At 42.9% G+C, this 24,410-nt stretch overlaps 1 protein-coding gene across 1 annotated transcript in view; it reads left to right on the top strand.

Annotated features, from left to right (window-relative positions):
• The first annotated feature begins 1,975 nt into the window (after nt 1-1,975).
• The window catches only part of LOC130384917 (tight junction protein ZO-2-like), a 32,167-nt gene continuing 9,732 nt past the window's right edge, over nt 1,976-24,410 (top strand). The window contains exons 1-8 of the mRNA XM_056593317.1: nt 1,976-2,217; nt 12,980-13,027; nt 13,718-13,842; nt 14,333-14,435; nt 14,904-15,396; nt 17,912-18,015; nt 22,305-22,458; nt 23,675-23,780. Of these exons, the coding sequence (XP_056449292.1) occupies nt 2,137-2,217; nt 12,980-13,027; nt 13,718-13,842; nt 14,333-14,435; nt 14,904-15,396; nt 17,912-18,015; nt 22,305-22,458; nt 23,675-23,780 (1,214 nt within the window). The 5' untranslated portion in view covers nt 1,976-2,136. The remainder of the gene's footprint in view (nt 2,218-12,979; nt 13,028-13,717; nt 13,843-14,332; nt 14,436-14,903; nt 15,397-17,911; nt 18,016-22,304; nt 22,459-23,674; nt 23,781-24,410) is intronic.

Here is a 24,410-nt window from a genome sequence, read left to right as displayed (position 1 = left end):
GTAGTCGATGTTACGAACGTGCACATATTTCGATTTGTTTGGTCAGATATTGTATAGTACTTATTTTACAAAAGTACTCGACGCCGATGCTCTCAAACCAAACTCTGGTTCGAGGGCATCGTAGACCATCCATCGCAACTATTTGAAGTGATTTCATTTTAATTCTTGAATTATGCACAATGTTGTAAAAACGTTAAGTAATGTATGATTTATACCCTTAATTAGTACATATATTGAATAAATCTTGTCTTAAATGTACCATGGCATAAAACTGTGTCTTTAAATATTTATTATTTTTCTGGCCGATTTCTCCAGGTGTCGCTGGTGACCCATCCTGACCTTAATCTCTTTCGGTCCTGACTCATCAGGTAACACTTAATTTGATTATTATCCATTAGTTAACTGTTAATTAACTGCCATTGAATCATGTTCAATGCATTAACTATTTTTAATAGTTGGTTAAATAATGTAACCTAATTACATTAATTAATGTAATTAGGTTACATTAAGAATAGAGGAATTACATTCCTCTATTCTTTCCAGGTCTGTTTATGGGAAAAACAAACAATTTCGTTAACTACTTTTTGTATAAACACTGTATTATGTAAAACACCAATAAAAAGAGTTGTCGTTTTATAAATAAAAAGAAAATACAAATAAAAAGTACTTCCGAATCCTAACTCGCTGAGCCATCAGCTGACTGTTGTGGACTCTCACCCTGGAACCCCACCCTGGAACCTCACCCTGGAACCTCACCCTGGAACCTCACCCTGGAACCTCACCCTGGAACCTCACCCTGGAACCTCTCCCTGGGACCTCACCCTGGGACCTCACCCTGGAACATCACCCTAGTACCTCACCCTGGTACCTCACCCTAATACCTCACCCTGGTACCTCACCCTGGAACCTCACCCGGGTGTCAGGCCAAGGAGCTCCACCTGCCCGACACGTATTAAGGATGTCTAGAATCATGGAACTCACCAGGACAATGAACTGTCCTTGATAGCCGTAGATTGTACATTCAAGCAAGATTGTAATGCATGAATGTGTTGAGCACATGGGACACAGTGTTGTGAAAAGCAAGACACCAGAGGATTATCAGTCATTGACAATCATTTGATACCACAGTGATTTCCTATATTTGCTACGTATACATATCACTTAAATGTATTTTTAGAAGGTATCTGTTGGCAAGGGCATAGCTTGTGAAGTCATCTGAGTCATATTCCAATGAGTACCTACCGCAGGCACTCGTATACAACAGTCTGTCTCATCAACATCCTCCATAATGTGGGGAATGTCCATCATTACTTTGGGTTGGGGGCAGACAGCGTGCAAGCTTGTTACCAAATACACACAAACACAAACACACGCATCAGGATAGAAACACACACACACACACACATCAGGATTCATACAAACACACACACACACACACACACACACACACACACACACACACATAGACACACACACATCAGTATTAATATAAACACACACACACACACACACACACACACACACACACACACACACACACACGCAAACACACCCATACACACATACACAAACACACATATGCACACAGACTCTTGCATGGACCAGGAGTCCTGCATGCAGTACTCGCAATCACAGCATTAGCTGCCTCTGCCCTCCACCCCACCCCCTTGCTCTCTCTCTCTCTCTCTCTCTCTCTCTCTCTCTCTCTCTCTCTCTCTCTCTCTCTCTCTCTCTCTCTCTCTCTCTCTCTCTCTCTCTCTCTCTCTCTGTCTCTATCTCTCTCTCCTCTCTCCTCTCTCCTCTCTCTCTTTTTCTCTCCTCTCTTCGTCTATCTGTCTCTCTCTCTCTTTCTCTCTCCTCTCTGTCTCTCTCTCTCTCTCTCTCTCTTTCTCTCTCCTCTCTGTCTCTCTCTCTCTCCGTCTCTCTCTCCTCGCTCTTTCTCTCTCTATCTCTCTCTCTGTTACGCCTTTTCTCCCTGGCTTCCCTTCGCTCACTCCCTGGTACCATCCTTCTCAGTCCGTGCTGTACATTCCTGCTTTAAACAGCTGTCTGTGGGATCTCCATGCGGCTCTCCATTCTCCTACCTGCGCGACACACTTGCGTTCTGTTCAGCTGCCCTATCTGTCATCTGCAGCCATGCGTCTGGGGATCTCCTCCTTCCTGTCGGACATCCTGAGCACCTCCAGCAACGTCTGCTTCTGCTGGACCGAAGGCAAGGTAAATGCACCATGTTTTCTCTCTCTCTCTCTCTCTCTCTCTCTCTCTCTCTCTCTCTCTCTCTCTCTCTCTCTCTCTCTCTCTCTCTCTCTCTCTCTCTCTACAGCACAGCTCTCAGGATGTGGCTGGACACTGTAGTTACACTTTGCTTAGCATTATGCACAGAACAGCTCTGGCTATGTCCCTTTATGGTTTGAATACTTGCTGAGTAGGCCGGAGAAGATGAAATTGAATTACACATACTCATGCACTATGTGTGTGGTGTATGTGTATGGTGTGTGTGTGTGTGTGTGTGTGTGTGTGTGTGTGTGTGTGTGTGTGTGTGTGTGTGTGTGTGTGTGTGTGTGTGTGTGTGTGTGTGTGTGTGTGGGTGTGTGTGTGTGGGTGTGTGTGCGTAGGTTAGTGCTTGTGTGTGTGTGTGGACAAGGACTGCATGTACATAGCAGGGATGGGCGGTGTCCTTGCTAATCTGCAACACAGTGATGGTGTGGAGGGGAAGGTCAAGGGCTTCTTATACACACAAAAACACAAGCACACACAACAAACACGTACACAAACATAGACAACGTGTATGTTTATGTGAAAGTTGGTTGGAAAAGCATGGTCTTCACTTTGACGATTTGTTTATTTGACATTAAATATAATGACTTTGTATTGTTTGTGTCTTAGTGAGATAATGATAGATGATAGTTGTGTTTCTTTTGCGAAAATCAATTGTTGCCTTTTATGTCAACTTGTGAGATCCTGAATGATCTGGTAGGGTCCGGATGAATTTTCTACTAATTAAATTGAACAAATGTGACTCTGAATACCAAAAGGTGCAGTGGTAGTAGTAGTAGATGTGAACATTAGCATTGAAATTAAATGCAAATGCAAATTTAAGGGTCTCCAGAATATAACAGCCGTTTTGTAAAGGAATTTATTTAATATCAGAAATCGAATGTACTTCTGCAACAAAAAACACGTATCTGTTAGAACCTTAAAAATACACATAGCGTGTTTGTACATTGTTACGTAAACATAGTGCAGATAATGTCCCCACACTTGTCTGACCAGACTTACAATATTTGATGTCCTTGCCTGGAAATGTTGAACGAAGTAAACCAATGGGGCCAGTGTATTGTCATTTAACAACGACTTATTTAGCTTGTTTTCTCTTCTCATCTCTGTTGTCAGAATAGAGAGTTGAAGTGATGACTATTCTTATAGCCGTTCATTAAGATGTCTACCTCTGAGAAAGACCAATATTATTTGTGTATGTACATGTTACTATATTGATTATTTTGTGTGTGTGGGGGAGGGGGGTTCTGCGTGTGTGTGTGTGTGTGGGGGGGGGGGGGGGATTTAATCAAGAGGTGAATGGTTAAATGATTGAATGCAATGGTATAATTTAATCTAAGAGTATGATGTAGTAGCTTTGAGATTTGAATCTCCTGAAGGTTTGGTGTATCGTGGAAAGGTTTCTGCGTCTAATAAGGTGCAGAGAGATTATCTTAAAGGGCCAGTAGTCTTCTTTCCTCTCTGAATTTTAACTGTAGCTTTGTGTGTGTACTATAGTTTCCAAAATGTATTTGAGCTTACAGCAACTTTGGGTTCTTAAATATTATACTTAAACTATTTCTCGGGAACAAAATAGGTGTGTTTGATGTGATTTGGAATTGGGATTGTGATACAATTTGGGGTTCTGACCTAAAGGTTGTACTGTCTGGTGCAAACAGCGAAAAGGCTGTGGAATTTCATTAAGACGCTCTTCAAAAATATGAATGGAGGTATTAAAATAATACAACAAAAAGGACGTTTCAAATGGTTTAATCAGTTGATGGGAAAGTTGTAGTTGCAAGAAACCACATGACTATAGAATAAACACCATCCATCCATGACTCCAAGACCCATGAAATCAAGCATCAATTTTCTTATTTAGCAGGCGCATTTGTCCAAAGCGTCTTGCCATGTGCGCATTCAACCATGACCATGCAACCCAAAAGGTGAAAGAATCATGTGTTCATGAAATGCATGAAATTCATCATGTAAGCAAACTGTTCCATTATGCTAAAGTGCTACATTATAGTAACAAGATGCAGTCTGAACAGATGAGTTTTCAGTATGTGTAGGGTGTAGGTGTGATTTGTAGGGTTGCAGCTGTCCTGATGTCAGTTGGGTTGAACAAAAGTTGAACTTCGGTAGTTTAAAGACCGGCCGGGCTGCTGATCTCTGGATGAGCTGCAGAGGACGATTGGCACATGCATGCAGACCAACCAGAAGGGAGTTGAATTGGTCCAGATACAGGATGACCAGAGCCTTAACCAAAACCTGCGGGTCCTACTGAGTGAGGAACACCTCCTGATGTTGTTGTCGCAGCGATGTTTGCAGCAAAGAACAGCTAGTCAACCAGTGTCACACCCAGGTTCCTCGCTATCAGAATCACAGTTGTCAATATTAATGGAGAGGTCAAGGATGGGGGATGCTTTCTCTAGAAAGAAGAGCAGCTCAGTCTTGTCAAGATGGAGCTTCAGGTGGTGTGTCTACATCCACTGAGAGATGTCAGCCAGGTACGCAGAAATGTGTGAATCTGGTTAGACTATTAACAGGCTTGAAAACAGAGTTGATACTTGATTCAAAGAATTTAAGTTTTTAAAACTCTGACATGTTGACTATGTCAACATGTAAACCCATCAGCCCAACGCTGATTGTCACAGTACGTAACTTTGCTATTGGCCAAGTGGCATAGTGGAGCTTTAACAACCAATGACAATGGTAGAGCCTAGTATAGTTTCAACACCTAGGGTTGCGCCAACGCTATGGGAACTTGAGGCCATTTTTAAACATTCAAGTGAAGGCCACTTTGGAATCATATTTGGTCATTGGCAGAGTTTCCGTGTCAACCTCCTACACTTAAAGTACACACCTTCTACAGACAGCTTTTGTTAAGTATTTGCCACATATATTTAAAGATGCTAAGGTGTGAGATCTATCTTTCACACCTTGGTGCCTGGATTCACACAGATTAACATGCATAGAAAGAATGCCTTCACGAAAAGGAGAATGAAGAGATACAGGAAAGGGGATGAAGAAGAGAGGAAATTACTGCACATGCAGAATATCACAGGTCGGAATCTAACCTGGCTCGCAACAAGGCATGTTGCTAAATGGATGGGCCATTGAACCTCCCCTAACGCATATGTAGCTTGTAGGTGAAACTAGACTTATTCCTGTAACGTTGTGGTGAAAAGTGTGCTGTTCTCTTGTCCTAAACATTGATCAATATTGATACCCACAGGATTCCGTCCATTCATTTTTATATCTCTCTTTTTAACTGTCTCTCTTTTCAGCTGCTCCTCATAATTTTTCCACATAACTCACCACCATTATTTTAGCATATCTTTTATATCAAGTTTGACGTTCATCCTTTCCCTCCCCGTTTCTCTATTTTTGTCCCTAGCCAACACTAGTGCCTTTGGTGCGTGTGTGTGTGCGTGTGCGTGTGCGTGTGCGTGTGCGTGTGTGTGTGTGTGTGTGTGTGTGTGTGTGTGTGTGTGTGTGTGTGTGTGTGTGTGTGCGTGCGTGCGTGCGTGCGTGCGTGCGTTCGTGTGTGTGTGTGTGTGTGTGTACGTTCCTCTGCAGCTCATGTGGCAGTGCTAATTAGCCAGGCCAGATGGATATGGTGACAGCGTGTTACATTTCATACTGCAACGTTACTATGCACACAGAAATGCACTACTACAGAACGCAGTGGAGTTCTGCTGTGATGTATAGGTCTACTTTAGTGAAAACTGAATCTGTGGCATTAGGACAGCGGAATATCTGCCACATGTTAAATGTGATGACATGATGGTATTTCTCTACCCACAATGCCTCTGGGATTTCTTGGACGCGAGGTTAAAGCCAAAGCTGGCAATAATTGCAAGGGAGAAACAGGAGGGTGAATTGAAATTACAATAGATCGATTATTTTTGCATCGCCTCCAACCTGAGGAAATGGTAGTTAAATTGGAATGCAACAAGAAGATTCATTGATGGTATATTGAGAGAGACACCTGGGTACACAAAGACATGGACAGCAGAGTTTATGTCTTAATATTCATCAGGCTGCTCTTTCTATTGCTATAGCTCTTTTTTCTCTGTCTAGATAGACGCAATGCAGTAATCCCTCTGTTACACTCTTCAAATACACATTGCTCACACCTTGATACCTCGCACCTCCCACCAATTTGATGTTGTTTTTATTATAGTGACCCTATCTGAGTTTTAATGCCACTTAAGAAAACATAATCTCAGTGGCTAGGTTAGAATACTCAAATTGAAGGGGAATATTTGTCTATGAGTGATATGCCAAATGGCATATATATATAATGCTCCGTTAGCATGATCATACAGCTTGCATGAAAACCATGTATTTGCAATGTAGTGTAAATTCACATCACACGACTATATCCACGGTTGTGATGTCTACCAGCTCTGCAAGCATATGTTGAGCTTTGTGTTGGTTCAGGCGGCCACTGGGGGGATGGCTCAGCATTTCATGACAGCTGTCATGGCAGAGGAAGGCTGCTTATAATCCACAACAGTCAGCTGATGGCTCAGTGATTTAGGATTCGGAAGTACTTTTTATTTGTATTTTATTTTTGTATAAAAAAACGACAACTCTTTTTATTGGTGTTTTGATCTTTACTAACTTCGGATCAAGCAACGACATCGTGCATAAACGACCCAGCCCCACACTCACCAGTCATCAACTGGCGAATCTAAGCTATGCTTTCTTAGAGCTGTGTTGACAGACGACACACTCATCATCACTGTTCCTCTGACAGCTGCTCGCTGCTTAGCTTCAAGGCCGCAAATAAATCACCACCCCCCAGCTCCACCCTGTCTCCCTCTTGTAGTTATGTTATCTATCTTGTTATTTATGCATACTGTATATGGGACAACCTTGATACTCCACCTACCAGTTAAATATTTTACCTAAAACTCTTTCCTTGTTATGCTAGCATTATGTCTGTCCATGATGGCACCCATTGCTCTCTGCTATCCATCCCTAGATGGATGGATCTATCCCTCTTTCTGGGTTCCTTCTCAAGATTCTTCCGTAATATGAGAGAGGTCTTCCCTGTCCTTCAGAGGGCTTAGGGTTAACCAATTACAGGACGTAAGGTGGCGTCATATTGGCACAGCACGTTTTGTCCTGTGCAAAATGTACACCTGAATGTGTTGTCTTGTGCATGGTGAAATTTTGCATGTGTATCATCACATATTTGCACATGCCAAACCAACCGAACAACACCAGAAATGACAGATTTACTTCAGCAGGAATTGGTACATTAGTACTTTACCTACGACTGATGTGCATGAGGCAGCCTGGGATTGGACAGTCTCACATGTGGATTGATCAGCTCATTATCTACTGCTGTGGTGTCAGAACTAGAATCTGTAAGTGCAACGTCTTATGACCAGAGTGGATGAGCAGTCAATATACGGAACGAGGGAGCTCCCAAATTGGACATACCAATTGAACCCAATAAAGGGAACAACCTGGCTTATGCAGAAGAGTTGGCAATCCTATTCACTGCATTTTGAGAGGTTATCTGGTACTGATATGTCAGTAGTCTGACAGCAACAGTAGCTCAGGAGGATGAGTGGGTTGACTGGTAACCAGAAGGTTCTTGGTTCGATCTCGGTCTCCTCCTAGCTGAGTATAAAGGTGTCCTTGAGAAGGACACCTCCTTGATACGTCATTAGACTCTCGACCAGCAGGATATCTTGATCCTGCGATTGATCATCATTTATGAAGATCGTTGAATACTTGTGTCCTTTTCTGTCTGACACACAAGGTTGGTTATAGACTTGTTTTGAATGTATTTCTTAATGAGCCAGGACTGCTCGTCAATAATACATAATGTAATTGAAGCGGTTTGTGTATTCCTATGATTTATTTAAACAGGTTTCAAGTACTGTTTAATTTAAAGCATGTGAAATTACAATGAAAGGATGTCTGGAATATTTTCAGCCAATTTACACCCAATTTCTCTCTATATTCCCTCTATTTTCACAGATAAAAAAAGAAAGTCACTGTATTACATTTACAAAGCCAAATCATTTTCCTGGGTTTTATCCTTGTTGCTCATAATCAAACTTTAAAGATCCCATGGCATGAAAATTTCACATTTCCCTGTCTGTCATCATACGGGGAAACTTTACCTCCCCTTCTCTTCTTTGCCCGCCCAGAATATTTGGCACGCCAATGAGACAATGAGCTACGACTGTACACTTCTTTGTTATTTGGATAACCGTTCTGCTGTTGGTGTTATGGCGCATAACACGTCAGGTTCTTTGACGTCTCTATTTCCACAACGAGACTCGTAGTGGGTGTTATATCAGCCATGGTGGAGAAGGAATTGGGGGAAAGGAACTTTGGCTTTGACTCCCTGAAGTACATGAACCGCGACATGGAGGAGAAAGGGATTGTTGCCCGCGATTGTCTCCCGCAGAAGCCCCTCGGCAGCGGGGCTCCGGCTGGAGACAATCGCGGGCAACAATCCTTTTCTCCTCCATGTCGTGGTTCAGTCTACTTCAGATTGATGTGAATGTGGTAGAACCAGAGACGTCGGAGAACCCGACGCAGTCGGCTTGAGGCGTACACAGCTTTTGGCGGTGATAAAATGTATATATGATATACTGTAGATATCTATTTATAATATGATATTATTTAGACATAGAGCTCCAGAACTGTAATACAAGTGTTGTACACTTCTTTGTTATTTGGATAACCGTTCTGCTGTTGGTGTTATGGCGCATAACACGTTGGGTTCTCTCACGTCTCTGGTATTTCAACAACGAGACTCGTAGTGGGGGTTACCTCAGCCATGGTTGAGAAGGAATTGGGGGGAAAGGAACTTTGGCTTTGACTCCCTGAAGTACATGAACCGCAACAAGGAGGAGAAAGGGATTGTTGCCCGCAATTGTCTCCCGCAGGAGCCCTGCTGCTTCCATGTCGTGGTTCAGTCTACTTCAGATTGATGTGGAAGTGGAAGAACCAGAGACGTCGGAGAACCGGACGCAATCGTTTGAGATTCATAATATCGTCTGGAGGCGGACACAGATTTTGTCAGTGATAATATGATATAGATATCTATGTATAATATGATATTATTTAGATATAGAGCTCCAGGACTCCCGCCAGAGCACCCGGAGTGTTCTAGAATATTTACAGAACACGGCCAAAGGCTGTGTGCGTCATTGCGATACATCCACTGTAAACAGAGCGCATGGTACCGTGGCCCCCAGCTGCTCTTGGCCACACCCCCAAATCCTCCTTGACCCGCCTCTCTCCTCCTCATTTGCATTAAAGCTACAGACACCGAAACGGCGAGTATGGGGAAAGCTCAATGTGCGACTGGCTCGTAGTGGCTGTAATTCTGCACCACAGCTGAATTTCGGGAACGTCTTCAAATACTGTGTTAGGGGCCCACTAATATCTATACTAAAGCATCCATAATGTAGCATGCCATGGGACCTTTAAAGGGGTAGTTCGGAATTTTGGACATAGGGCCTGATTCCGAAGTGAGCATTGGTATTCTATATCACTGGAGACAGTTTAACACATTTCATTCAGTCCTTCTAGTTGCAGAGTTCGCTCGTGCTAGGCTAGCGCACGTCAACGGGCAATGCTAGCCTGCTATTAAAAACAGTCTTACCCACTCCACAGTACACCCGAGGTAAATCAATTTTAACGACAGACTATAAATCTAAATGTCTGTTTATAGAATAATGTTAGAAATAAAACCAACCTTGCATTGCATTGCATTTTGAGGGAATTGCGGGGTCTCAGCAGCAGTGTTTATATTCCTGTACGTAGGCTACGGCAGCGGCGGACTGATACCTAGGTTACCTGCCGCTGTCATTGCTACAAACGCAGAGTACAGTGAACGAAGGAATTCTACAAGCGTATTAAATTAACAAGATATGGCCACGTTTGGAGGAGTTAGCGATGCATCTGCTTTTGAAGACGATTATGAGGAATTTGTTGTATCCAACGAACCGTACATGTACGAGCCGGTGTTTTGATGTCAAAGCCAGCAGCAACAAGCCACAGTTGAGTCCTTTCTGGATCTCGCACTGGAAATTGGTGGAAACTTTGTGGTGCCCATCTGTACCGTTTATTTCTACAATTTCTAAAAGCACACTGAACCATCATGTTGCCTAGTCGTTCAATTGTGCTTCTGTCCCACGCTTCTCTGTTTACGTTCTTCTGTCGTGATTCGGTTACAAACCTAACCAGCGCATAGTAGAATTCCGCTTCTGCTGAGAAAGTAGTCCCTCGATGATTCATGCGATGCAAGGTTAGTTTTATTTCTAACATTATTCTATCAACACAGACATTTCAATCTATAGTCTGGCGTTATAATTGATTTACCTCGGGTGTACTGTGGAGTGGGTAAGACTGTTTTTAATAGCAGGCTAGCATTGCCCGTTGACGTGCGCTAGCCTAGCACGGGCGAACTCTGCAACTAGAAGGACTGAATGAAATGTGTTGAAAACTGTCTCCAGTGATATATAATACCAATGCTCACTTCGGAATCAGGCCCTATGTCCAAAATTCCGAACTACCCCTTTAACCATACTTGTGCAAGATGCTGGAAGATGTGCAAATATATGTTTTAAAATAATCAACCACTGATCGAGCAGTCTTTGCATAATGGCAAAATACCACTGATTTGAAGGTGAACTTATACAGTAATATGAGCAATAACATAAAATGTGCCACCTCAGCTTGTTTGCTTCCTGCTGTCCTGATTCCGATTACTAGTGTCAAATAACATACAAATGTAACCATAGCACATACAATCATGTTGTCATTATCGTAGTCTTAAATGTATGTCTGTCTGACTGATACATATTCTGGGTTGTTGAATTGTCTAATGATGTGCAATGAAACCCAAACCATTCACCAACACACTTCTCCATGCGGGAATAGGAACCCGACTGCAGTTTCTTCTACGGCCGCGCTGGCCAGAATCGCTCTATAAATGGCTGGCCATACGAGGGTATAGGGGGCTTGGTTTAGGTATTAGGTTAGAGATGCTTAAGTTAAGGTGTAAGATTACATTTGGTTAAGTTGTCTTAAATAAGAGATTGTTCATTTCGGGTATTAGGCTAAAGGTTGTTACATTTAAGGTTAGATTAGAGCTAGTCTGTATTTCCTGTGTTCAATCCGAAGACATGTTCTTTATCGCATGCGATGGCCATATGGTGCAATTGCGATCGTTTGGCATGGGGTTATTTCAACAGAGGGGTCATAAGTCAAAATTGTGCAATGGGTTCCCAATATATCCCCCTGTTTTTGTCTCATCAAGATTATGTTGTCAATTTTGCATTGGTTTTTATTGGATTTATGTTTTTATTTGGAGATTTCCTTTACTAATACTATTGACCAAGTTACTGATAAGGTGTTGTGCTATGGCCCTAAAGTACTATAGGCCACCAACCGATATTGCAACAGGTGGTATTCACTCTAGAACATGATTTTTATTTCAGACAAAATGAAACCGTCCACTTACGTTTATGAGTGTGTTTGATTTTGGCATTTGTTCTAGCTTTATTTTCTCTAAGCAATAGTATCCACATTTATTATTTCACTTGTACAACAATCTCAGAGTTGTTATCTTTCTATTGGACCAATATAACATATTATAGTCCTATCAGTTGTGGAGATTCACTCAATGTAGGGTTACGTGAAAATTTCTACGTTCATTTTCAGAAGTAGCCCTACTAATGAAGAGGTTAATGTGTCTACAATGTTTTTGCAACCTTATAAAAACAATTCTCAAAATAACTCCTTTGTTCAGAATTATTCCAGGAACTGAATTTCCATATTAAATGATGACATTGCACGCTTTGGGCAGGGATAAAGCCCTGGTATTATATATATAGGCCTTTATAATTGTGAATTGCGATTTTTATCCAGACCTTCGACTTTCCCCATTTTCCTTTACCCATCTTCTCATTTAATATCATTTGCCTAGCTAAATATAATAAAAAATATGACTCTTTATTTTCCAAGCATGTTGCAAAGATACATAGAAGACAACAACATAAACAGAAAGACAAGCCCAATGATAAAAAAATAAAATAATATATATATATTTAAATAAAAACTGAAACAACACGGGGTGACACTACTCCACACTGAATACCTTCAACTCCTCTTTTCCTTTCTCAGTCCATTAAAGAGCTTCACCCATCCTTTTTCTTAATTGCAATCTCGACCAGAATCTCTCTAATTTTTAATCAATAGCCTATGGTTGCTGCTCTCAGTAAAGTAATTCACCTGAGGGAGGGGTCCACCTCAGGCAGCACCGCACAATCTCTGATATCATATAATTTGCCAATGGGGAACCTCCCTTCCTTTTCAAGTGGACCGGCCCATCTCACCAACGAAATGGCCCACTTTGTTGGATGGCCGGATCAGCCGCTGTTCTTTTTCTTTACTTTATCTTTTTCTACGGTTAACAAGTAATCACAGCAGTCAGGTCGGCCCAGTAGTAGAAAATCCTAACAGGCTTTCTGGCACATGTCAGAGCGTCCAGATGGCCGAGCCCAGCCTGGCTGCATCGTCTTGCTCCATAAATCTGTTTACAATTGCACCTTCGACATACTCATACTCAGGGATCAGGATGCATGCTTCTGTAGCAGCTTGGAATCTCACAGGGTATTAACACATAAGTCAATATCCCTGAAATTGATTTTATTCCGACCCTCCTTTTCGACAGGTGCCTGGGAAGGAGATTTGGGAACAACACACAGTTACATTACAGAAGGTGAGTTCATAGGCATAGCTCAATGGCAATGCTGGCTACACGAACGGTTATTCCTGCCATTAAATGTGCTATGGATACCATTAAAGAGCTATCGTTTTAATGTTGGAAATGCCATAGCTGTCCGTCAAAGTCTGAATGCAGATGAGCTCAAATCTCTGTAGGCCTAACAAAAAACAAAAAAACAAAGAAGCTTTTTCCTTCGATTCATATTTTTTTTACCAATCAAGTTGCTGGATGTGGGGAACAGTAAGTGTGTAATTGTAGTGTGTAATACTGAATACAAACTCGGACAGCAGTAGTAAACTGTAATAAAGTTTTTGTAAAGTTTTCAAACCAACACTGCGTAGACTGGCAGCTGTAGAATGACACTTCCTGTGCGGTCAGTCAAGTTAAGCTATAACAGAGTCGGACTGCTAGGACCGAGATGACTAACTACCTTATTTCCAGAGGACAGGATTCAAAATCTGCAGTCTCAAATACGCTACACTACAAATGTGTTTTTCAGTTTTTCAGTGCCTTTGTAATGAGATGAGGCAACATTACCTTAGACATGATCTCATTTGCGGCCATTCCTCAAACTACAGGGTCTCTCTCCCCTGTCTAGGCATGGACCTTGCTAGTGGAAGCTGTTACATCAGCATGGGAACAGTGGCCCACCCTCTTGTTCTCTATGTGACTACTCTATTCTAGGACCCCCAGATGGGATTTGGTCTGGCTGTGTCTGGGGGCCAGGACAACCCCAACATGGAGAACCAAGACACCTCAATCATCATCTGTGACGTGTTGCAGGGCAGCCCCGCCGACGGACTGCTGTTGTAGGTTTATAGACGGATCCTTACATCACTCTTATGATTAGCTCATCACGATGCATGACTGCGTCATCTGATATTTGCATTAGAGACATACATGGTATTGATTAATTCAAGGCTTTAGAGACATACATGGTGTTGATTCATGTCCTCGCATCAGATTAATAATCATTTTTTGGTAGTTCATTTTATTTGCTTTTTTTTAAAGATAGATTAGGCTTAGCACATGAGAACCACTCATATAGAACATATGAATCTTTAACTTTTACTGTTGTCGTATATTCAATACTAAATGTATTGTGTATTCTAGCAGATTATGTTGTATCTCGTTTAACATCAAGCCCTGCTGAAATGTCCAATTGTGTGTTTGTTTGAGTGTGTGTGTGTGTGTGTGTGTGTGTGTGTGTGTGTGTGTGTGTGTGTGTGTGTGTGTGTGTGCGTGCGTGCGTGCGTGCGTGCATGTATGTGTGTTTGTGTGGGCGCACTAATGACCTAGTGAAAATGACAGAGTGATTCAGGTGAACTCCATCCCCATGGATAACGTGCCTCATTCATTTGCTGTCCAGTCACTGCGAAACTGTTCCAAGGAGGCCAGGATAGTGAGTATCAGGCCATCTCACACCAGAATGTCGATACGAGACTTAACACTGCGGTGTCGGAGCATTTCAGTGTTGGTGTGAACAATCTAGGTTTATAAACTGGTGCCACTAGTTAAAAACATAACATAACCCTTAAATGGAAATCCTGATGGGTCATTTGACTATAGAACTGTTTGAGAAGTTGTCTGGTTGTTTTGATATCAACAGTCAAGTTTAAAGTGATTTCACTATTAGAAACATTCAAAAATATGTATTTTTTCCCCATTCTAGTCTTTTTTTGTCTGAACCGTCCTTAACACAGAAAAAAAATTGTGACTAATGAGCAACATCCAGCCTACTAATGAAATCAAAACCTAAATCCCAAAACACAATCAGTCAGCCAATATCCACAATAAAGTACTGTAGTGAACATGGAGGAAAAGATGACCAACAACATACTTGATACACAACACACTGCCTTCATTCTAGATAGTGAAAAGACCACGCACAGTGACGGCCGACTCCCAGCTCCAGCCCTGCTCCACCGGCGGCGATGACTACAACAAGGCAGACGAGGACAGCGGCTGGCACCATGACACCATCCTCAGCCATCACGTCGACAGCAGGGGATGTGGGAAGAACGAGGAGCACCGCGACAAGAGCCTTAGTAGGAGCCGGGAGAGAGAGGGCTCCCCCGCGGGAGAGAACCCCTCCAAGAGCGCCGGCTGTAGCCACAGTGCGGGACCCAATGCACACTGCCACCGATGCCGTCCGTGGAGGAAGGCGGCCGGGGAGGCGGAGGGCGCGGGGGAAACCCTCCACCTGAGTGGTAAATATGAGTGTGAGGCCGGAGAAGTGGGGGAGAAGTATCTGTCTCTGGCCAAGAGCTCCCCTTCCCGGGAGAACCCCAGGGTGGCCGGGCCGCTGGAGCCGCTGGAGAAGCCTGTGAGTGTCGTGCTGGTGAAGAACACACCCTATGAAGGTAGGAGAACAACCGCTGGTGTCCACAGGCTCAAGGCCAGCGTTGTTCTGTTTTCACACTCTGACACGTGTCACGGTGTAGTTACCCATGTGATAAACACTGTAACAACCTGTCTTATTACATAACCTTGTTCTTGATATGTATTAAGTTAAAGTTATGGAACAGCCCTACCCTACTTTGGAACCCTTACCCACACTGTGTACTTACCCACTTTACATATATTACATTCAACGCATATATCAAAATGACGTATTGTTACATGTTATTAAGCACTACATAGCTTTTCGTATTTACTAGAGATGCAATGGTTCTCGTCAACAAAACGTTCCGTCTGGATGACACACGCGGTTCGTTGTGCAAACGCGCAAGCGGTTTTGGAGAGATTGAAGTATACGAAAGAGTGATAGTTTATATCGGTGGGACTTTATTATAATTTATTATTATTCATGATGACACCATCTAAATTTAACTCTGGCCAAGTGGAGTGAAGCCAGCAGGGACTTAACCAAGACAACATCAAGATAAACTACTTACTCTTACTCTAACTAACTCTCTCTACAGCATTTTCAACATTTTTCAACCAATACAATATTACAAATACAGTACCAAATATACTCTTTCATGTTAGGGCAGAAAGACATAAGGCATGGACAAGGAATGGAGCAATTGAATGACAATAAGACATATAAAAACAATGGTTCTGTCAAAGCTTTACCATTACACCCCTAGTATTAACCCTCTCATACCTCAACCATCACACCCCTAATATTAACCCTGTCACACCTGAACCATTAAATCCCTAGTATTAACCCTGTCACACCTGAACCATCACACCCCTAGTATTAACCCTGTCCCACCTGAACCATTACACCCCTAGTATTAACCCTGTCCCACCTGAACCATTAAATCCCTAGTATTAACCCTGTCACACCTGAACCATCACACCCCTAGTATTAACCCTGTCCCACCTGAACCATTAAATCCCTGGTATTAACCCTGTCACACCTGAACCATCACACCCCTAGTATTAACCCTGTCCCACCTGAACCATTACACCCCTAGTATTAACCCTGTTAAACCACTACCATTGCACCCCTGGTATTAACCCTGTCACACCTGAACCATCACACCCCTGGTATTAACCCTGTCCCACCTGAACCATTACACCCCTAGTATTAACCCTGTCACACCTGAACCATCACACCCCTAGTATTAACCCTGTCACACCTGAACCATCACACCCCTAGTATTAACCCTGTCCCACCTGAACCATTACACCCCTAGTATTAACCCTGTTAAACCACTACCATTGCACCCCTGGTATTAACCCTGTCACACCTGAACCATCACACCCCTAGTATTAACCACGTCACATCTGAACCATCACACCCCTAGTATTAACCCTGTCACATCTGAACCATCACACCCCTAGCACTAACCCTGTCACACCTGATTCCATTACACCCCTAGCACTAACCCTGTCACACCTGATTCCATTACACCCCTAGCATTAACCCTGTCACGCCTGATTCCATTACACCCCTAGCATTAACCCTGTCACGCCTGAACCATCACACCCCTAGTATTAACCCTGTCAAACCTCTAACATTACACCCCTAGTATTAACACTGTCACAGGACAGTAATGTCACCTGAAACAATGACAAGGGTACAAGACAAGATATACAATTTGTATATTTAGGCGTAACCTAGGATGGGTATTTACATCTTTATCGAAGACTAGAAAATCTCAGTTTATTTTCAACACCTAGCAGCAATTCTCTAAACTCAGCACCCAAGACTGAAAATGCAGCAGCTTGGCTCACAGCTTTGTATGCAAATGGGATCACAAAGATGTTTGTGGATGAAGGCTGAGGCAGTTGCTGCAAGGGGATTCTGTTGAGCCAAGCAGAAGGAAAGTGTAATGTGTTCTAAACAATTGGAGCATACTGAAAAGTAATCAACATAAACTGTATGCTAGGCCATCAGGAAAAGGTTTTTCATTCTACACATTAGGGATGCCAGCAAAGACAGAATCGAAAAAAACAGAATTTACTTTTTTCCTGTTAGTGGATTTAAATATACATGCAAACCCTTAGCAAGACCAATAATTTAGTGCATGATTTATTGTGTGATATCATGTACTATTTTAGCCTCTGCATTGGAATTAGGCTGTGACCCGATCTTTGTATCCATACGAATTCTTAACGAAGCATCGTGAGGGACTAGACTAGTGTAATACACAATAAAAATTTGATTTGAAAACATTTATAATGTCAACCATGCTTAGGTGATAGATATTGTATGTCAGCAATAGGCTTTTGAAATAGGCTTGAGTCCATTCTGTATTGTCAATTCCCATATCTCCCGTCTGAGATAACTAATGTAAATGTCATGTTATTCTCTACACACACATGTGTTTATGCTATTTACAGCATAATAAAGCTATTCTACACGGACATATTCTCATCCTAGCCCATAGTGACGTTGGGTGATGTGTGTGTCCTGCTGTGTAGAGTACGGCCTGCGTCTGGGCAGCCAGATCTTCATCAAGCAGATGACGGCTACAGGCCTCGCTGCCCAGGATGGCACCCTGCAAGAAGGAGACATCATCCTCAAGGTGCTCATACTCTCATCTCTGATACCGCACTGATATTGGTCCCAGCAATGGAATCATTCAGGTATATTTGTGCAACATATTGCATCTGAAATGGTGGTAGTATTGCCACTAATGACTAATGACATTTAAAGGGGTGTGTCATGTTTTCGACTTTTCCCTTTGATGTGGACTGTTAGATGACATATCTACCATGTTTTACATCTGCTAAACTAGAAAAATCTGAATTTACAGTCACACGCAAAGCGTTCAACCAATCAGAAACAGAGTGGGAGTGCTGACCAATCACAGCAGACTGGGCTACTCTGGAGGCGGGCCTTAAAGCGACATGAATATGATACAAAACCGCATGTTTTTGAAAGATGCTAAATTCGATTTTGCAGAAATTAACAGTGCGAGAATAATAAGGGGTATTTCTCCCTGCATTTAACCCTATTCTAGTAGTACCCCCAAATGAAATTATTAACCCTAAAAAATCCTGATATGGGATCTTTAAAAGCAGGGAGTGGATGTGGTTCAATTACCACTTCCAAATTCCCCTAGAAAATGAAACTCATTGAATCTGAAATCAGCCATCCTGGCTGGATGTGGAAGCCGCATACTGAATCCCAAACTGCTTTTGGGTGAAAACCAGAACGGTTTAATTTGAATGTGTTATGACCTAGAGACTTTATAATGCAATATCGTCACCCTCTAATGGCCTAAATCACTTTTTTTCCAAAATGATTTTCTTGCCTAAATCAGCTCCTTGTGATGCTGGCCACCTCTGGTAAATTCTCAGCATCCTCAGTTGAACAGATCATGTGATCCGCCCCCTTTAGTGTAATGGCCTATGTCAAGAGTGTGAATTAGGCCATTTTATTTAGCCTAAGTCACTAGACGGAGTGACTTAGGCAATTTTATAAGCGTTTCAAAATGGCGGCCACTTCCAAAAGAAAGAAAGTCTACCAAGCTAGTGACGTTATTGCCATGGTGCAGGACTCGTTCCATACTGGGAATTGATAAGGTTTATTATAATAAAGGCTAGAATTTGAATGTTGCATGGTTAATTAGTCTTTTTGAGTGTTGTTTTCCCTCTTTGGTAGGAGATGAACTTGACTCTTCTGACCCTCATCAGGCCCCATCCAATGAATATGAAAATGAGACCGTCGTTGAGATGGGGGAAAATGCACCATGCCAAGACTCCTTTTCAGATGGAGCAGACAATACTTTCAACTTTCACACTTCAACACAATACTTTTCACACATTGATGATGCTGAAGAAGTCGAGCAGACACGTCCACATCTTGAAGACGACTCATCTGCTGATGATATCGCCGATCCAGACTATAAACCATCCGTTGATGAGTCCTCTGCCCCTGAAAATGAAGACAGCCTTGGCAATACTGTCCAAAGGAAAATAAATAAACGCCTCCGTCCAGGAACATGGAAGCAAAATGAATCCAAGGAGAAACGTCTCAAAGGAATGCCATACAACCTCAAAGGTGGCAAAGAACGAAGTGCAAAGGCTATGGGTTCTCCCTGTAACTCGAAGTTCTGTCAACGAATCCCAACTCGAGGCTGCCAATCCATTACAGAAGAGCAGCGGCAGTGGATATTTCAGAAAGTTTGGTCAATGAACACCTGGGAAGAACGTCAGTTATAGGCAAGGCAAGATAAATCCCGCGACAAGGATTCTGCAAACAATGAGAAGTCTGTTTGGACAATGGATTTGCAAGCCGTGCTGCTGTCTCCAAGAACCCAAGCCAGCAGCATGTATTAAAAAACGAAACTACAGATCCATAATTTTACCCTCTTCAACTTGGAATCAAAGGAAGGCTACTGCTATACCATTCGCCATTTTGAAGGTGTGATCAAAGACCATACAGGAATAAAGGAGATAATAGTGTGGAGTGATGGCTGTGGTTATCAGAACAGAAATGCAACTGTGGCAAATGCATACTCTGAGCTTGTCAGGAAACACGCGGTACTAGTAACACAGAAGTACCTTGTTGCAGGGGCACACACAAATGGAGTGTGACAGCATGCATAGTACCATTGAACGCAAAATGGTCGTGGATATCTTCATCCACAGAGACTATGTAATCATACTCCAGACGGCAAGAATCCGACCATCACCCTACCATGTCAAGCTGCTCAAGCATGATGAATTCCTGAGTCTGAATGATTCTTACTTCTTGAGCATCAGACCAGGCAAGAAAGCTGGAGATCCGACTGTGCATGATCTGCGGGCTCTTCAGTTTAGCAGCGATGGAAAGGTGCATTTCAAGTTATCCTTTTCAGAGAACACTGCATGGGAAGCACTGGCACAGAGGATACAGGTGCCAAAAGAGCTGATGGCATGGATACGAGTGTTTCCATGTGCTCTGCCAATCAAGGAGAGAAAGTTCCAGGACCTTCAGTCCATGAAACATGTCATGCCGATCGAGTGTCATCCCTTCTTCGACAACTTGCCTCATCAATAGGAATCAGTCAAAATAACTGAGATTAAAGGTTCATTTGATATTGTTTTGCAATAAAAACCCAGCTCAGATAAGCTGGAGGGAGAAGTGAGGAGATGCACATGCCTCCTCAGCGTTCTGTTAAGATGTTAAGTTGTGCTTTATCGTGCACGTTGAAAAATCATTTCATATTATCACAGAGGAAAGTTTATCGGCCATTTGTTTGGTTTAGCTAAGAGTTAACCTATTACAATAGTGACATTTGAGTTTGCTTTACTGATTTAAAGTGCCATTCACAGCCAAACATCCCTCTGTCTCATGAGTCTATGTGTGCTCCACTAGCATATTCAAATGTTTGTGTCATACCGTTCCTGTCACGGTTAACGGGTGGCAGGCAGGCAGGTAGGACCCAAACGCAGACAGTTTGAGTAAAAGGATAATTTATTAACTCAAAAAGGCAAGGAACACGGGTGACGCGGGTAACACAGGGAACACCGGGAACACAGATAACACAAAGGACAGAACTCACCACAAACTAAATGATCCGACCAGAAACAATGGAAAGACAAGGGCTTAAATACCAAACACACACAGGGCATGCAACGAGTAACAGCTGAGACACATTAGGGGAGGGAGCAGTAATCACACAGGAGGGAAACCTGACATGGGGAGAAACAACACCGATACAAAAGTAAAACAGGTAACACACCAAAACAAGACAAGGAAACCGACAGATCATAACAGTTCCTCATGGTATTTAGTTAGGGTTAGGGTTAGGGTTAGGGTTACGGTAAAATGCAAAGGCATGTTCACAAATTGGCCTAAGTCATTTTATCCTCTCATGTTACACAATTGACTGACATCATTATTTGTATATCAATACCTATATATGTCATCTATTGTCATAACCTTTTTGTTTAAAGTGATTCATAAATATCATATACTCTATATATGGTTCAGTTTTTTCTGTTTTCTGAACAACTTGAAAATATGACTTAGGCCATTATTTTAAGAGGGTGACGATATGATAGAGGGGACATTTTGTTGCTCGAACAATCTCTAACTTGGATCAGTCAAACCTTTTAGATTTCAATTAATACAAAATATATTGCTTTGGAAGCTTTGTATGGATCCTGAAAGTGAAGTATTTTCTGACTTTCTAGACACACAGAATTTCCCCATATGAAAGAGGAAATCTTGTTGAGTACCCAGGTGTAAATGAAGACCTGTCAAGGTTTACACATTGAGATAGAATTTTTTTTGGAGATTATCTTCTACTGAGGGTCTCGACTCAATCTGTATATCCTCTCCCTAATTATCGAAGTTTGTACAGATGTAAGCGCAGTCCCTGGGGGCTACGTGTGACCCTCCGTGGTACTGACTCCATGGCTGCATATTGCATTGATCTTCCTCATCGATGTGAACACCTCCCCTGTGGTTTACCTAGCCTACCTAAACCTGGCCAATCAGCACCTGGCCAATCAGGGGGGGGGGCAGCTGACAGCCCCCCCCCCCCCAGTCTTCCAACCATGCTTCTTTCTTAGGGGGCGGGAGTTCGAGTATGTATTGTGGGTGTAAGCTTGTGGGATTTGGGTGTGTCGTATATATCAGGCATGGCATCCTCCACAGGTTGTCAATAGTGGAGTCGATGACTACACTCACGTTTGGTAGATGGATGTTGACACACAGTTTGCTAATCAAGATCAATCAGTTTGTAAGCTAACATAAAGAAGATGGTTGGTGCCAGTATTGGCTCTGGCTTCAGGAGGCAAATGGGACCAACCTCAGGAGATAAATAAACCTTCCTACATATTTTGAGGGCATCTCGTATGGTACGTTTTATGTCTGCAGATCAACGGGACGGTCACAGAGAACCTGTCCCTGAACGAGGCGGGGCGGCTTATAGAGAAGTCCAGGGGGAAGCTGCAGCTCTCTGTCCAGCGGGACCAGCGGCAGCTGCTGGTCCGCATCCCCCTACTGGTGGACTCAGACTCAGACCATGAGGGTGAGTTGGTCCACATCCCCCTACTGGTGGACTCGGACTCAGACCATGAGGGTGAGTTGGTCCACATCCCCCTACTGGTGGACTCAGACTCAGACCATGAGGGTGAGTTGGTCCACATCCCCCTACTGGTGGACTCAGACTCAGACCATGAGGGTGAGTTGGTCCACATCCCCCCACTGGTTGACTCAAACTCAGACCATGAGGGTGAGTTGGTCCACATCCCCCTACTGTTTGACTCAAACTCAGACCATGAGGGTGAGTTGGTCCACATCCCCCTACTGTTTGACTCAAACTCAGACCATGAGGGTGAGTTGGTCCACATCCCCCTACTGGTGGACTCAGACTCAGACCATGAGGGTGAGTTGGTCCACATCCCCCTACTGGTGGACTCAGACTCAGACCATGAGGGTGAGTTGGTCCACATCCCCTACTGGTGGACTCAGACTCAGACCATGAGGGTGAGTTGGTCCACATCCCCCCACTGGTTGACTCAAACTCAGATCATGAGGGTGAGTTGGTCCACATACCCCTACTGTTTGACTCAAACTCAGACCATGAGGGTGAGTTGGTCCACATCCCCCTGGTGGTTGACTCAAACTCAGATAACGAGGTTGAGTGGCTGTGCAGGACTCCGCTACCCACGCAGCACAAACTACACAGTGGTATCGGAAGTACTATATTACTGTTGTTACTGTTATGTCATAGTTTTGTGGTTTGTTTATCCTTTGTTAATATTGTTATGGCACTTTGTAGACTACAGCATGTGTTTGGGTGTGACTAGATAGGTCTCACAATCAATTCAGAACCCAAGAAAACATGGTTTTTTACATTTGTTAATGTATGGAGAAGAGCAAGACAACTGCAGTGTGTAGGAATTTTCTTGTCTGTGTTTCGAAATGTATGTATATTGTCTTTCATTATCGCATCACTATCTTCATCAGTAAACACCTCCCCTCCTATATAGAACAGTTAGAACAGTATAGTGCTTGCACGCTGTTTAAAAATCAGATCTAGTTCATAAGAATGAATGTAATGCCCGTTGAGCCTTCATGGTCTAACTTCTAACAAGACGAAATCTATATTTAAATCACTGTACTACAATGTCCACGCAGAGGTGTGCAGAGTTCGGGAGGTCAGCCGTTTGGTTGCAAGACGATATAGCACCTTGCTATTTACTGAATTGTCATTCATCCATATGTGTCTGTTTAACCGCCAGATGTTTCCGAGATGGAGTCGTACCAGGACTACTCTTCCATAGACGACAGGAGGTCCCACCACTCGGATCAGTCTTCTCATTCATCCAATGACCGATACAACTCCAGGTACCGGGGGCGGGCGGGAGACCAGCGTAGGATCAGGGTCCAACAAGTTTAACCTCACCAGCCTCTCGCAGATCGGTTGGACTATACAGGGGAGAATAAATCTGGTTATATTAAACTCTGGCAGGTAAAAATAACACATTGTAAAAGTTAATGTTGGACCCTGCTTGTGATGATTGTCCTTATGAGTAGTTTGGTCTAGTAGTGGAGTCTAGTCCACCACTAAGTGAGGCAGGGGCCCTTACCCAATGATAATCCACAGCTGAGGAGGAAGATAAGCAGTATGTGTAGGACATAGGTCCATAGTCTTAGTCCTGAGGTCCCGGGGATTAAGCAAAGGATATCAGAGACACCTGAATTATTTGCCACCTTTCAGCAAAGAGACCCTGACCAGGTCCAGTCTTTCAGGGATGTTAAAGTCCTCAAGCTTAAGTCCAGAAGGGGATGGTATATATGATGCAATAATAATATTGAAGGAGAGCAAATTCATCAACTCCTTTTATCAATCAACATTGAACATACAAATACTTTGCCTCACTTTGTCTTTTCTCAGGTTATCCTGGCATGGCGTTCAGGTGGCTGATTGAGATTAATAACCCCAAAGTCATTATTGCAGCACAAAAAAAGTACTTT

The sequence above is a fragment of the Gadus chalcogrammus genome, chromosome 6, assembly GCF_026213295.1.
Source record: "Gadus chalcogrammus isolate NIFS_2021 chromosome 6, NIFS_Gcha_1.0, whole genome shotgun sequence".
Classification (NCBI taxonomy): Eukaryota; Metazoa; Chordata; class Actinopteri; order Gadiformes; family Gadidae; genus Gadus; species Gadus chalcogrammus.
Note: the sequence above shows the minus strand (reverse complement) of the source record. Positions and strands in the feature narration are given on the sequence as shown.